The sequence below is a fragment of the Pavona decussata genome, unplaced genomic scaffold, assembly GCF_977016875.1.
Source record: "Pavona decussata unplaced genomic scaffold, jaPavDecu1.1 SCAFFOLD_3, whole genome shotgun sequence".
NCBI lineage: Eukaryota > Metazoa > Cnidaria > Anthozoa > Scleractinia > Agariciidae > Pavona > Pavona decussata.
Window position 1 is genome coordinate 495,490 of NW_028145427.1, and position 16,822 is coordinate 512,311.

Below are 16,822 nucleotides of genomic sequence, written 5' to 3' on the forward strand. Positions count from 1 at the left end.
TTTGATTTGATAGACTATGGAGACTCTTGAGGCTCTTCAAATCAATTTGCAAGTGGCGTTTTGTGGCTTGAGCGAAGAAAAATTGAAAGATGTTTGTAGTAAAGTACATCACTTTGGCGCCGGGAAGTAAAGGAAGACTGGTGTTTATTCAAGCACTAAATAAGTATCTCGAGACCGAAGAACTGAACGAAACAAAACTCAAGGAATTGGCGTTGTATGTAGGCATGAAGGAGAAGACGACAGAATCCAAGGTGAAAACAGAATCAGTCGAGAATTCCGAAGCAAGCGGTTCAAAAACGGAACAACAACCAGTCCTATCGATTTCTAAGATAAAGAGAGACTTTAAAATTTCAGGCCAAATTGGCGACATGTCGCAGAAAGATCGCCTAAGTTTCTCATCGCTGGCACATCAGATTGAACACGGGTTAAGAAATGATTACAAAGAGGATGAAATCAAAGAAGCCGTGATAAAAGCCATAAACCCTGCTTTAAGTCTGAGGAGCTATTTAGAGGGAAAGTCGGATTTGACACTTGCAAAAATGAGGCGAATCTTGCGTTCTCACTATCAAGAGAGAACAGCAACAGAACTATATCACCAGCTTAGTTCAACCGTTCAAAAAGCTACAGAAAAGCCTCAAGAGTTTCTTATCCGCCTACTGGATTTGAAACAGAAGGTTTTGTTTGCATCACAAGAATCCGAGTCAGGGTTAAAGTATGACCCAGCTTTAGTGCATGGAATGTTTTTACATAGTTTTTCCGTTGGCCTCTTGAGTGAAAACATAAAGTCAGATATGAAGCCCCATTTACAAAAGGACACCATCAGTGATGAAGAGCTATTTGAAGCACTGAATGTCTGTGTCAGGAACGAGACGGAAAGATTACAAAAACTTGGCTCGCGACTGACTCCCAAGGTGAATCCAGTGCAAGAGTCTGAGGCTGCTGCTGATCGAGTCAAAGAGGGGGGGAAAGTGACCAGTTTGGATCAGGCACTACTCAAGGAGGTCAGAGAGCTGAAAGCAGAAATTGCTGCTGTCAAGGAAAGGGTTGCCTCCCCACCACGAGTATCTAGACAGCCTTTTGCACAGCAACCTATGAGGTCACCCCCACAGTGCAGAATTTGTCAACAAAATGGGGTTGAAGGGTTTTGCGATCATTGTTTTAAGTGTGGAATGAGTGGCCATTATGCACGTGAATGTCGGGCGCGATCTCGTCAATGGGGTACAGGGTTACAGGGAAATGGACAGAGGTCACGCCCGGGGGACAGGGTGTGATCTTACAGAACAACCAGTCCCAGTGTGCTTATTGTGGTAGAGTGGGTGGTGCCCATGCATTATTCGATCGTTGTGCAACTTGTAAGACCAGCAGATATTGTTCCAAGGGGTGCCAAGAAGAACATTGGCCACAAAGTTATTTGTAAGGCCATACAAGAACTGGAAAGGCGACAGGAAGATGAAGCTAAAAATGTACCTTTGAACACGACATTCGCTTGCCATCTAACTCCAAAACAGCAAGCGGGACTAACCAAACTGGTAGGACAGAGGTGCATAGTGAAATGTAGTATGCAAGGAATAGAGGTGGAGGCATTATGGGACACCGGGTCCCAAGTTTGTGTGGTATCGCGGGCATGGAAGGAGGCTTACCTTCCCCTGGAAAAATTAAAAAGTGTTGGTGAATTGTTAGAAGATGGGCAGGGATTGAGTTTGGAGGCTATGAATGGGACTGACATTCCCTTCGATTGCTGGATCGAAGTGACATTTAGACTATCTGGGGACTCCGATGAGCTGACCGTACCAGTGCTAGTGGGACAACAGGAACAGGAGTTACCCATTATTGGATTCAATGTGATAGAGGAGATTTTGAAGAAACACAATGGAGACCCCGTAGGTGTTTCTGAAAAGATAATTCGACAATCTTTCTCCTCAGTTCACTATTCCAAATTGGGGACATTTGTCAATATTGTTCGCATAAGGACTCAAGATGCTGGCACGTCTGTAGTCAGGGTTGGCAAGAAAGATGTTGTGGTTCCAAAGGGACAGTCAGTTAGAGTTAAGTGTCGTGTCCACCTCGGGCCTGTTGCAGAATTGCCGATAATATTTGAGCCAAAGGAAGAAGGCGATCTCCCGGAGGGACTTCAATTATCTGAGGAACTGAGTAAGATAGCCCCAGGCACATCCAGCCAGGTTACAATCTTAGTACATAACAACATCGATAAGGACATCCTGCTGAAACGAAGAACCGAACTAGGTCAGATTCAAATGGTTAAGTCAGTGTTACCTATTCCGAAGCCGCCAGACCAGGAGCACGTCCAGGAAGGAGATTCAGTTGATGTTTCCCCATCAGAGGAACAAGCACAGGAATTGTGGGACCCGCCTGTTGGCCTTAGCCATTTGGAAGAAGAACAGCAATCCATTGTTCGCCAAATGTTACAGGAAGAGGCTGATGCATTTGCCAGAGACGAGAATGAAGTTGGGTGCATTGATAATTTGGAATTGGAAATCAATCTAAGTGATGACCAGCCTGTGCGAAAGAACTATGTGTCCATTCCAAAACCTCTTTACGGAGAAGTGAAGGAGTATATAGAAGACTTGATCAATCGCAACTGGATCAGCAAGTCCCACTCGGCATATTCTTACCCCATGGTTTGTGTTCGGAAGAAGGATGGTAGTTTACGATTATGTATTGACTATCGAGAACTTAACAGGAAAACTTACCCTGAGCGCCAGCCAATCCCACGGATACAGGATATTCTGAATGGGCTGGGGGGTAATAAGTGGTTTACTGTTCTCGACCAAGGGAAGGCATATCACCAGGGCTTTGTTGCGGACAAGAGCCGACCCCTTACCGCATTCGTCACCCCTTGGGGGCTATATCAATGGAACAGGATCCCATTTGGTTTAATGAATGCCCCCGCAGCCTTTCAGCGATGCATGGAGGAATGCTTGCGCGGATTACGTGACGATATCTGTATTCCATACCTCGATGATATTCTAGTTTATAGCCGAACATTTGAAGATCATGTCAGAGATGTTCAGCGAGTACTGCGCAGACTTCAGGAACATGGGATTAAATTAAAACCATCCAAGTGCAATTTCTTCCAGCAAAGGGTCTGATATTTAGGTAGGATCGTGTCAGCTGATGGTTACTCTTTGGACCCGGAGGATACAAATGCAGTTCAGAAGTTGAAAAGTGAGAAACCAAACACTGTGGGGGACATCTGCAAGTTACTCGGATTCCTGGGGTACTACAGACAGTACATTCCAGATTTCTCACGCATCGCCAAACCCCTCTATGACCTTATGGCCGTATCGCAGAGTGCTAATCAAGGTGGTAAATCTAATGCTACAGTCGGGGGAAAACAACAGCTACCAAATAACCACAGGATCAACTGGTCAGACGATCACCAGGAGAGATTAAACTTGCTAGTTGACTGTGTAACAAGACCACCAGTGATGGCTTTTCCCGATTTTTCCAAACCATTTGTACTGCATACGGATGCCTCTCATGAAGGCCTGGGCGCCGTGTTATACCAGGAGCAGGACAGGAAGTTGAAAGTTATCGGTTACGCATCAAGGACCCTAACCCCAGCAGAGAAAAACTATCACTTGCATGCGGGAAAACTTGAGTTTCTGGCTCTTAAATGGGCTGTGACTGAAAAATTTCGGGATTATTTATATTATGCTCCATCATTTGACGTCTATACAGATAATAACCCTTTAACGTACATATTAACTTCCGCGAAACTGTCTGCTGTTGGACATCGATGGGTGGCAGAGCTAGCTGACTTCAATTTTTGCCTGCGATATAGACCTGGGAAAACTAACATTGATGCAGATATACTATCTCGCCTACCGATAGACCCCCGAGAGTACATGGATAGCTGTACTGCTGGAATGGACAAGGAAGCCATTGATGCAACGATCCAGGGACTAACACACCAGAGAGCGGAAGAGATTCCGTGGTTAACTGCAGTCTCTGCGAATATTAGTATTGCAGACCAAGAACCCATTGTCAGCGACTTAACTCTTACACAATTGGTACCGGGAGAAATTCAGCGAGCTCAGCGGGAAGACTCAGTCATTTCACAAATCATGCAATTTAAACAACAAGGATATCCCCCTAAGTTGACAGGCGGCAGGACCAGGGACAATGAGATGTTTTGTTATATAAGAGAATGGAATAATCTTCACATTTCAGCAGATGGAACTCTGTGGCGCAAAACCAAGAATCGACAACAGTTAGTTCTTCCCCTAAAGTTCAGACAACTCGTTTACCGGGAGCCACACACTGAGATGGGTCACCTGGGTGTTGACCGAGTGTTGGATTTAGCTAGGTCCAGGTTTTACTGGCCCCGCATGCAACAGGACATCACTTATTTCATTACAAACAAGTGCAGCTGCATTCGGCACAAGAAACCAAGTACATCAGTTAGGGCGCCTATGGAAAGTATCACCACTACAGCACCCTTTGAAATGGTCTCGATCGATTTTCTTCACCTGGAAAAGAGCCAAAGAGGATTTGAGTATATTTTACTCGTAGTTGATCACTTCACAAGGTATGCTCAGGCTTACCCTACTCGAAACAAGACAGCACGTACTGTAGCCGAAAAACTTTTCAATGACTACATTCCGAGGTTTGGGTTTCCAGCTCGCCTCCATAGCGACCAGGGTGGAGAATTTGAAAATCAGCTCCTGCGTCAATTAAACAAGTTAACTGATGTCTCCAAGTCTCGCACAACGCCGTACCACCCCCAAGGGAATGGACAAGTGGAAAGGATGAATCGCACGTTGTTGTCAATGCTCAGGACCCTTCCCGAATTGAAGAAGCGCAAATGGGACGAATCACTTAACAAGATGATTCATGCATATAACTGTACCAAACATGAGGCTACTGGATTCGCGCCATATTATCTTCTGTTTGGTCGTAATCCAAGACTACCCATCGATCTTATATTTAACTTCAATCAGGACAATAATGGTCGAGTTGATTATAATTCCTATGTGCGCAAGTGGCGGGAAGACATGGACGAAGCATATCAGATTGCTCAGAAGACTGCAAAGAAGGCTGCTAGACGTAGCAAAGCTTACTATGACAGGAGAGTGTCAGGCGGAGTGCTTCAACCCGGGGACCGAGTGCTGGTTAGAAATTTAGCCGAACGGGGCGGCCCTGGAAAATTGAGATCACACTGGGAAGAGACCATCCACGTCGTTGCTGAAAGATTGGGAGGGGATAGTCCGGTTTACAGACTCAAGCCAGAGAATGGGCGTGGTCGCGCAAGGGTGCTCCACAGGAACTTACTTTTGCCTTGTGATGCGCTGGAACTTGGAAGCTCACTAGTTGAACCTGTTCATCAGGCCAGGAGAACCATCACGAGCTCCGCATTGCCACCAAAGATAAGTGATGGGCTGTCCTCAGAGGACGAGAGTGATGACCTAACAGAAACCAGATTAGTGGGATATTCACAAGAAACCGGATCATCAAATTCATCATGCTCGGAGCCAAATGAGCCCCTAGACCAGGCCGAAATTGTTCCCACTACAGATGTGGACCTCATCATCGGGAGTGAGAATAGGTCAGTTGACGAGGAATTTTCGGATCTTGATGTCAGCACCGAGGAGAGCGTGTCAACCCGACCACAACGTCAGTGTAGGCCACCACAGATCTTCACGTACAACTCCCTAGGAAACCCGGAGTACCAGCGTGTCAATCCATTAGTTAACTACGTTCAGATGCCGTGGACATCGCCACCAGCTTTACCTGCTCCCTATCATGGACCTTTCTACTATTGGACCTGGCCACAGGTGCCTTATTTACCACTTTCCCATTGCTGACTATTCCGGGAAAACCAGTTGCGTCATCCAGGACCCAAGGTTGAGGATTATGGATAAGAGATTTTGTATGATTTCTTCGCATGAGAGGACTATGTAACATTGACCTTAACTCTCAGTTTAGTTTGTCATTTTTTTTTTCTAGCGTTTCGTTCGTCCATTTGTTTTGGAGGGGGAGTGTGTAGAGCGTGTGACACGCGTGTGAGTGGTGCGTGACGCGAGATTGTCTATACCGTGAAGAATGCCGGGAAGAGCGAGGACGAACCATGTGCTCATGGCTGATGTAATCGGTACGCAGTTTGTACTTGTAATAAAACGTCGTTTACAGTTTAAGCTTGTGGAGTGTGTAACATATAGAGTAACCTTAAAACGGTGGAAATTGGATAATTCCTGGGTAAGGAATCGTGCTTTGTTTGACTGTCCCGAGCCACGATGGGAGACTTAAAAGAGGTCATTGAGAAGCTTACGTTGTCGTAATGGAATTTCCAAAAATTCCGGTGAGACCCTGAGTAGCGTAACACAAGGCAAACAACATAACGTGATCTTCGTGACTCAAACTATTCCATTAGGAAGGATAATTTTATCAATCGGCGAAGCATACAGTTGGAATAAATGAATCAGCCACAGCATCTCGCGTAAATGCCAGTATAGGCATCTTTTTACGCGGGATGCCCTTAGGGTCATACCGTGTCTAAAAACGGTTCGATTTCTTTTTACGCGGGATGCCCTGAGGGGCATACCATGTCTAACAAGATGCCTATACTGGCATTTACACGTGATGCTGTAGCTGCTTCATTTATTCCAACTGTACGCTTCGCAGATTTATAGAACTATCCTCGCTAATGGAAAAGTTTGAGTCACGAAGATCGCGTTACGCTGTTTTCCTTGTGTTACATTACTTAGCGTTTCACCGGAAATCTTGGAAATTCCATTACGATAACGTAAGCTTCTCAATGACCTCTTTTCATTCTCCCATCGTGGTGTAAGACTGTCAAACAAAGCACGATTCTTTCGCCAGGAACTCTCCAATTTCCACCGTTTTAAATGTCGAGTGCTTCTTAGAAGTTATTCTTTCGATTTACCATTTCAAAATGGTGATATTTTCGTTTGAAAACAACACACTTGATTCCACAACATGTTAACAATATGGCGCCACAATTTAATCCTGTTTCCAATCAGTAAATCAAATGATGCTTTGACGTTACACAGGTAGGAGATTAGTGAGATATGAGAGCAATTCTGCTGATCGATACTCGAAGAATTCGTCTTTGGAGCAAATCCGGCGTAAACGGAGAGCTAGGCTTTAAGGGATGGATTTTTTTGTATGATAAGGATGACTTGAGGAGTGGAGTAAATACTGGTGTTTGTCTGTAGGCTTGCAATAGAGATCGGTTTAGATTTTTCCATTTTCGAGTTGAATATTAACGTCCAGGAAAGGAATAGAAGTTGTAGATCGTTGACTTGTAAACTTAATAGTAGGGTGGATGTTGTTGAGGTATGTGATGAAGTTGTCTAGCTTTTCTTCTCCGTGTGTAGGAGGCTATAAAGAACGTTTTGTGAAAGAAGAGCCAAACAGATACCCAGAAGTGAGACATTACAGGAACATAATCATGATAAAGATAAATTCAACACCCCAGTCCCCTTCACGATCACTTATAACCTAATATTCAAGAAATACTTCACAGGAAACAACCTATTCTCAACTCCACAGATCGCCTTCAAAAAATATTAAAAGATAAACCATTCATCGCTTACCGTCGTTCACCAAGCCTTCGCGACCTTTTGGTTCGAGAAAAACTAAAGAACACTAACACGACACCAAAGCTCACCTCTGGCACTTTCCGCTGCAACTCCACTCATGGATGTCTCACCTGCCCTTACATTGACAATGCAAGAACTTCGTACACTTTAGCAACACCGGCGAAACAAGACAAATAAAGTAACATATAACCTGTAATTCTACTAACCTTACCTATACGATTGAATGTAAAAAATGTAAAAAAAAAGAACAGTTTATAGGGGAAACCAAACGCACGATCCGTGAAAGGTTCACAGAACACAGACAAGCGACAAAAAACCCACATCACGCCAACTCTACAGCAGCCGTCCCTACACACTTCAACTTACCAGGTCACTCTTCTGCGGACATGCGACTCATCCCTCTCGAACTACAACCCACCATCAATGCCTCCCGCCGTAAGGCACGCGAGGCTTTTCTAATTTATAGAGGGAAAACGTTATCTCCAGAAGGCAGTAACAGGAAAAACGAACGCTGAACCTTGATTATACACTTCTATGTTTTTGTTATCTCATATTTACAAGTACGCTGTCTTCTTGACATGTATTAGCCAATCATTTTTTTCCATGTATTTTTTCAAACTTTAATTTTAGGAGCCTTTACTATATTTTTGTTAGCTCATATTTACAAGTACGCTGACTTCATATCATGTATTAGCCAATCATTTTTTCCATGTATTTTTCAAACTTTAATTTAAGGAGCCGTTACTATATTTTCCTTCAGTATAGCTCTGGCCATGAGGAAGACTAATTCTATTAGTCGAAATATTGGCCACTAATAAATCTGCCCTTTGCCGTAGTGCAGGCTTGCATTCAGTTTTGTAGGGATGTATTGTTCCGATTGTCTTTAACAGAAGCGGCCCAATCAAAATCTATTATTTAGGCAATGATCACGAGAGAGGAGACCCACTCATCCCTTCCTGTGTGACGTCAAATCACCAGTTGATTTATTCATTAAACCTACATTAAATTCTGCCCTCTCCCAGAAGGGATCTATATTGTTCTGATTGTTTTCAACAAAAACGGCCCAATCAAAATCCATTATCGGCGCGTATATTACGATGGAGGGGACCTACTCATCTCTACCTGTGTGACGTCAAAGCAAATCATCATTTAGAAGGTTGTTTTTGTTCAATGGCGGCCACATGTATGAATTTAAGACTCTGATCTGCCGTTTTGAGAAAGAAAACAAACCTTTTTCAAGCGGTAAATCGAAATAATAACTTCTAAGTAGTACTCGACAGTTTAAACGGTGGAAATTGGGAGAGTTCACAGCGAAGAAACTACGCTTTCACAAACAGATTAAATAATAGGAACCAGACCAGTTCAAGCGGGGGTCATGACGTTATCCCAGAGTTATTTCCGGTATGATTCCCAGTAACACAACGATAAAATATCACGCAGTCTCTGAATAAGGCCATAATGATTCAATTATTTCAATTGCGAAGGGAGGATAGTTTTTAAAAATGTGCGAAGCATACAATGGGGAATAAATGGGGCTACATTAAGCATTTCGTGTAAATGCCATTAGGGGGCATCTTGTTACCATAAGGATTTAAAAAGGATTTGCTGACTGTTGATCTGTTCAGCGTTTAACTTCTGTCACGTGTTGACATTGTAATTCGTTATATCGAGGTAGATTCTACATTTGGGCTTCCGGATTATGTTCGTTATATCAAAGAATTCGTTATATCGAGGATCTATTCCCTACATTTTACTGTAACTTTGGCCGGGACATAGAATATCGTTTGTTATATCGAGGACTTCGTTAAATAAAGGTTCGTTAAATCGAGGTTCCACTGTACCATTTTATTCTCTGCGGTTTAAATTTTCAAGTGAAGCAATTTCCATTATTTAAACTCTTCGTATAATCAATTTGTGAGTGACGTTGGGTTCGAAAAGTATTCAGTAGTCGTATTGAGAAAAAATATTTTCAAGAAGAACGTCACTTGCTGCGGCTTGAGGTAACTGCTTTTGCGTTGACTCTGCCGGTTTCGTTGATGTATTAAATAATTACAAGCTTGTGGATGAATGCTAGCTTGTAATAAATTAATAACGATGTTTTCTACGAAATCACAAATAGGCGAAAAATGATATTCCTATAGGTTAATTTAGGGTCACTGACGTTTACGTCTGTAATTCGCAACAACTGAGGTTGTGGTTTGTAATTTATCTTAAAAGGCGACCATTAAGGAAGCTGTTATTCTTATACTTTTGTGTTAAGACTGCATTTAGTAGCATACCAAAGACTCAATTGTTCTTTCGGATGAAAGGAAGCTTCAACAACGTTCATCATTTTTCTTTTCGCGCTATACCCGACTTAGGACCCTGTTCACCGGGGCATTTGATCATCTCTTTGTTTTTCACCTTACAGCACTTTTACTCCCCTTTAATGACCTATTCATTGGCAAATACAGTAAGTTTCTTATTGAATACGTCTATGTACAACAAAAATGGGACGCTACAGCAGCGGAATGGCCATTTTTGCAATACTACGGTGTCTTGGAATGTTTCCTGAGGTATTACAAATATTGTTTTACAAGTCAATGATCTGTCATGTCACTCATCGTCGCTCGCGTGAACAGTATCAACATTTCCATTTTCTAAAAACTGAGAAGTAAACCAGGCTAACGTCATCACTCCCCGGGTCGTCACGCAACGCGTTATTCAAGCTTTAATACGATGGGCCTTGTCAGTTTATCCATAAACGCATAAAATATTGCTCGTGTACCGACTATATTAAGTTCTCTTCTTCAAACATCTGATTTAAACAGCCTTGAGGCTTGAGTAACATTTTCACAACAAATAGCGGTAGGAAAAATGTGCGGGTCATTGCGCATTTTTGACCTTATGATTATTTTTGTGAAAATAGACGCATACGTCAGAGAATAAACATCCTCAGAGGAACAATTAATAAATTACTTTCATTTTCGATTGTCGCCTGACGTCTCACAAACAGATACTTCAGACTAACTAATTCCTTTGTTTTCTGCGGTCATTTGTTCCTCAAGAAAGCTACCAACAGTAAGTATATGACGTTCGCCTCTAGTTTCGTTAGCTGTGATTTCATACAATAACAAAAGATGAAAATTTCGTCAAACAGACCGGTAGGAGGGGTATCTGACGAAAACGTCGGTGGGTGAAACAACATAACGCTATCTTTGTGACTCATACTATTGCATGCACACATGGAAAACGCTAATAGGATTTTATGAAGTTGGATGATATCCGTTATTTTTAGCCTGAGTGCCATGCTTTTTTCTTTCAGCTCAGATTGCTTCACGAGAATTTCCGGTATCTCTGAAATTGCTGTGATCTTACAATTACGATATCATTAGCAACTTTTGAAATTGATTGAAAATTAAGCTTTGAAAAGTCATAATTTCACTCAATAAACGATCTCTTAACAAGCTTAGTCAATATGAAATGCTATCTAATCTTTGCAAGTTTATGTGCACTCTGGAGGGATGATATACCGTGTTTGGAGCGAAAAATCAATTATGTTATTGCCTACTATGAAAATAATCACGGTGTAAGGTTACGTTGTGATGGTGCAAACAATCTGGGTACAAGGTTCAATACGCTGAAATGGTGCAATCAATCTGGGTACAAGGTTCAATACGCTGAAATGGTGCAATCAATCTGGGTACAAGGTTCAATACGCTGAAATGGTGCAATCAATCTGGGTACAAGGTTACGTTGAAATGGTGCAATCTGCGTTGATAAAGACGGCGAATAGCAAGTTAAGCGTTTAGTTAGATGGTAACAATTGCAGTTAGCGATTGGCGTTGAGTTCGAAACGTTTTTATTAGTCGTATTTAGAGGTCTTTTTTGAGGAGGACATCAATCACTGCTTGAGGTAACTGCTTTTACCTAGACTCTGTTTGGTTGATGTAGCTTGTAATAGCGGTATTCTGTACGAAATGACAAATAGACGAAAAGTGTGCTGCAGATCTTGGTTTACATATTCAGAGTTTACGTTTACTCGTGTGTTTCACGGCAAGGTTGTGGTTTGAATATATCTCAACTGGCATTAATTGAAAAAGCGTCGATTTTTTTATACATACTTCTGATTTGATGGTTTGTAATTTATCTTCAAAGCGACGATTGAGGAAGCTTTCATTACACGGAATTCCCTGCAGGGCAGGCCGTGTCTAGGTTTGGGTCGGGTATCTTTTTTTTTTCTTCGTTGAGCCACAAATGTGCATATTAATTACGCGGGATGCCCTGAAGGGGTATACCGTGTCTAAAAACGGGTCGATTTCTTTTTTTTTTCTTGTTCGTCGTATCCACCAATCTGTACATTAATTTATTCATTAAACTCTCCCCTCTCCTACTCGGGATGTATTGTCCTGATTGTCTTCAACAAAAGCAGGCCAATCAAAATCCATTGTTGTCGCTTATATTGCGAGGGAGGGGACCCACTCACCCCTACCTGTGTGAAGTCAAAGCATCATTTAATTAACACTGGATTAAACTTGTATCGCCATATTGTTAACATGTTCTGGACTCAAGTGTGCCGTAATTTTCAAACGGAAATGTCACCATTTTGAAGCGGTAAATCGAAAGAATAACTTCTAAGAAGCACTCGACATCTAAAACGGTGGAAATTGGAGAGTTCCTGGCGAAGGAATCGTGCTTTCTTTGACAGTCTTAGACCACGATTGCAGACAGAAAAGAGGTCATTGAGAAGCTTATGTTATCGCAATGGAATTCCCGCAATTTCCCTTGAAACCCTGAGTAGCGTAACACAAGCGAAACAACGTGACGCGATCTTCGTGACTCAAACTATTCCATTAGCAAGGATTGTTTTATAAATCTGCGAAACATACAGTTGGAATAAATGAATCAGCCACAGCATCACGCGTAATGCCAGTATAGCAGGCATCTTGTTTATTCATTAAACTCACCCCTCTCCTAGTCGGGATGTATTGTTCTGATTGTCTTTAACAAAAGCAGATCAATCAAAATCCATTGTTGTCGCTTATATCGCGAGGGAGGGGACCCACTCATCCCAAACCTGTGTGACGTCAAAGCATTATTTGATTTGTTCATTAAAACCGGATTAAATTTGTGTCGCCATATGTTAACATGTTGTGCGCTCAAGTGTGCCGTTTTCAATCGGAAATTTCACCATTTTGAAACGGTAAATCGAAAGAATAACCTCTAAGAAGCACTCGACATTTAGAACGGTGGAAATTGGAGAGTTCATGGAGAAGGAATCGTGCTTTGTTTGACAGTCTTAGACCACGATGGGAGACTGAAAAGAGGTCATTGAGAGGCTTACGTTATCGTAATGGAATTTCAGAAACCTCCGGTAAAACCCTAAGCCGCGTAACACAAGGGAATCAACGTAACGCGATCGTCGTGACTCAAACTATTCCATTCGCAAGGATAGTTTTATAAATCTGCGAAGCATACAGTTGGAATAAATGAGTCCGCCACAGCATCACGCGTAAATGCCAGTATAGGCATCTTGTTTGTATAGTATCCAGTGGCATAAGTTGGAAATTCGATTTCCTTCAGTTTCTTCCCAAATGAAAAGCCATTTGTAAGAATAAAACCCTGATGTAGTTTGTTTCCGCCCCAAGCTCTTTTGTTAGAGAAAGCAAACAAATAAATATATGTAATCTCGAATTCGGAAGGTCACAAAGGCCATCTACGCCAGCGGTATCACAAAAAAACTCAGAAAACGGAGCGGAATCCGAATGTATAATTTTTGCTGCGCAGGCGGAATTTCGGACACACTTGTTATTCGCCATTTTTACGAGCAATCCCGTAAACAAGGATAGACCTCAGTTTTGGATGCCATTTTGACGGGTATGCAGGAATTTCTGCGCGGCTGCCAAGCCCTCGTACAAATCTTTGTAAACACTTGGCGTGGCGTTCAGCGCCAGAAATTTTTGCATGCCCGTCAAAATGGCGTTCACATTTGCGAGGTGGTCTATTATCTGTATTATGCCAAATCACGAGCGCAATTTCTCCAAGACTATCCTAACAGACTCTGTGAAACATATTCAAAGGTTGACAAATTTGGCTAGCTGAAAAACAGAGCTCTGCCTTCTTCATGGTTGTTTGATAACTTAATGATATCCAGCTATAATGTTCCGTTTCGTCAGAAACAGCGAGGTCAAACAGTTGACTAATTGAGCAATTGTTCGTTGTATGGCGCGTAAATCCTCTGTTGTGACTCTGTCACGATAAATCGAATATGTAAATTACGTGACATTAAAATTAATATTCCATTGTTTTACTGAGTCACGGTCCACGCGTGGTAACGCAATGTAACTTTTTGACAGAGAATACGGCGTGGTGGAAATCGATGCTTGTAGGGGTCACCCAATTTGGATTTTTTTCTTTCCCTTAACAAGGAAGGTTTGATATGACGGGAATTATCATTAATGTACGAAGGGGAGGTTGCCTTGCTGGACAAACAAGGTGAATGTGAGGAAGTTCAACTTAATTAAACCCCGTTTTAAAAATTTTGTTAACTTTTGAGTCTGCCAAGAATACCAGGCAAGTTCTGGTATATTTAAAATCTATCTGTAAACTTGTTATTTACCGAAATTTAGACCATAAAGATTTAATAAAATAGCTAGTGAATCCACGCAATCAGATTTAATACACGTAGGCGTACCGCATAATCTTGTTGAGCACCTTGATGGCGTAAGCAAATTTGACCTGTTTCTTGCTTTGCAGAACAGCTTTGAACAAAGAATTAAATGCTGATAGGAACAAAAAAACTATCTTTCAAAGAAGGTAAGACCTTTTTAGTTATTTTATAGATTTCTTCTTGCGGAAGAAATTCTTCAAACTTTTTCCCGCTGATTTTGTCAAGTTGTTCGTCGTACATTTGCTACATTTCCACTATCAATGTTATTAAATAATTGCGGGTGTAGCATTAAGGTGTGTGTATATCTAGTTACAAGTAGTAATCAAAGATTACAGTGCGTCGCCTTAGGCCTTTAGGCACTTAGCTGGGTTGCATAAATCATGTTAAGATTACCGTATCTGAACGTCAAGATGCTATTGTGACGATGCAAGATGGAACCGACATACAACCTATTTTCTCGATTTCTCACGCTAAGGAACGCGCACGCTGGGCATGATGGACAGTATTGGGACGTCACTTATGACGTTTCAAGATGGAACCGACATAAAACCTCGTTTCTCGATTTCTCGCGCTTAGGAACATGCACAACGACCCGATTAGGAAGCGTCCCCTTCGTCGACGCAATAATGTACTTGGGAAGTTTAAAGAGTACCGCTGAAGAACCTAGAGTTGATGTTGACGGTGCCTCGAGTCTCTCTCCTCCGCAGAGGCTCCGCTGATAAAAGTGAGTGCAGGCGTTAAATTCCGTGGAAGGTGACGGCGGGAGCCTCTGCCAGAAACCACGCCCAATATGGCTGCGATCGATCCGGGGGAGTCATTTTGTAACTAGCGGTGGTGTGCGAACTTATGTCATGAAAATGGCGGGTGTTTGTGAAATTGTCATGTTGCGCGATGTGGGAGATTTACTCATGAAACCTTACCTACATGCTTAGAAATCGTGGAAAGTTTGTTCCTCTCATGATGACTGTTTAGAAAATGCTTTTATTTTGCTGTGATACATTGAACCATCACTACAAGAATGAAATTCAATTTACACGAGCGGCGATCGTGTGGAGATAAAAGAGTGCATACAATTACAAAGAAATGATTTATTGAGGAAACGTCTGCCAGCTGAGACCAAACAAAAACTGTCCATTCAGTCTTAAAAGACACTAGACCAAGTAAGCTTAATGTTTTAATCAAAGCGTATTTTTTTCTATACTCCGAAACGACCAAACTTGATATTTTTATCTTGCAAACAAGTTTAATCAGAAGAAGTTTTAATGATCTTTCGGTGATTCAATTAGCATTTAGTTCTCACGGGAAGCTTGTTATTTACTGTGATGAAACAACTGTCTTTTAAAATAAGGTTATAAAATACTAAAAGGCCTTTCAAGCCCAGAAAAAGCAATTATTTGTTCGTGACTATTGTTGACTTTCACGAAGCGAAATGTACTAAGTCCACTCTCCACGGGTTTCAAGGGGGGCTTCGAATACAAACGATTTTGCTTTTTTCTAGAAATTGTGAAATCTCACCTTAAAATTAACGACCGCAAACTGTAGAGACAAAGTAAATGCTGACTTCCGCCAAGAATGAAACTGTCAAATTTAGAGATGACCGAGAAATCTATCGATGTACAAGAAAACGACATGCTTCTGGCAGAGGTTCGCCGCCAAGTCAACCCTCGCAGCTTTTGCGCCTGCACTCACTTCGTTCAGCGGATACGCATAACACCCCGTCGAACCTCTGCGGAGGAGAGAGGCCTCGAGTAACTCTTACACTTCTTTCGTGCTCTCCAAACTTCCCGCGTGCATCAAAACTCGACATACGCACGCTAAAGCATGAATAAACTGTGAATTATCAATAATGCCACACTCACGGCTATTTACTGTTGGCTGCCAAATCATATAGTTGCCCTTACGTACCTTTTAGTTTGGAATTGTTTCATAAAACCCCGATACTGCTCTTTAAGGGCCTCTTCATATGATCCCGATTGACCGGGCTAGCCCGCTTACCGAGATCTCGCCTCATTCCTATTTCTTTTGTAAAAAATTCGATGTGTTCATATGAGAAAGCGGGCCAGCCCGGTTGCCGAGATCTCGGTTTCAGCGACCGAGATCTCGGGAGTCCGGGACGAAAATTTTCTTATATGAACACGGTATCCCGGTTACTGGGATGAAGTCTATAACCAAACATTCGCGTCTTAGAACGGATATATTTCATTATTACGGCTCATTTCTGAGATGTTCTAGTTCAAAATAATTCCTTCTCGTAGTAGAAATAAAGATATAATACTTTTGAGGTTTGTAGAACCGATAAAAATGAAAAATTCTTGCCGGGCTTGTTCGGTAAATGTCACGCTCGATTGCCCGCGTCACCACTTTTCATCTCGGTAACCGGGATGAAATTTCCCATATGAACGGACTGCAAAATTCATCCCGCTTACCGAGCCATCCCGGTAACCGGGATCATATGAAGAGGCCCTAAGAGTGGCGGTCAGGAAAAATCGAGCAAAATCTGAATTTTCTGGCGAAACTTAGCAGAGTCGATTTCTTTCATCTTTTGTCCATAATAAGGTTTTACTAAAGTAAGAATCATGGTGTGGCC

The 16,822-nt window shown here is 42.1% G+C and overlaps 1 protein-coding gene across 3 annotated transcripts in view; it reads left to right on the forward strand.

The window, feature by feature from the left end:
• Positions 1-10,526: 10,526 nt before the first annotated feature.
• The window catches only part of LOC146489752 (contactin-associated protein-like 2), a 229,053-nt gene continuing 222,757 nt past the window's right edge, over positions 10,527-16,822 (forward strand). The window contains exons 1-2 of one of the 3 annotated variants that reach the window (XM_085093344.1): positions 10,527-10,646; positions 14,322-14,381. In XM_085093344.1, coding sequence (XP_084949470.1) covers positions 14,345-14,381 — 37 coding nt within the window. In that variant the 5' untranslated portion in view covers positions 10,527-10,646; positions 14,322-14,344. Of the gene's footprint in view, positions 10,647-11,291; positions 11,482-14,321; positions 14,382-16,822 lie in introns of those variants that run through there. The other 2 variants (XM_085093415.1, XM_085093480.1) reach the window with 2 other exon arrangements.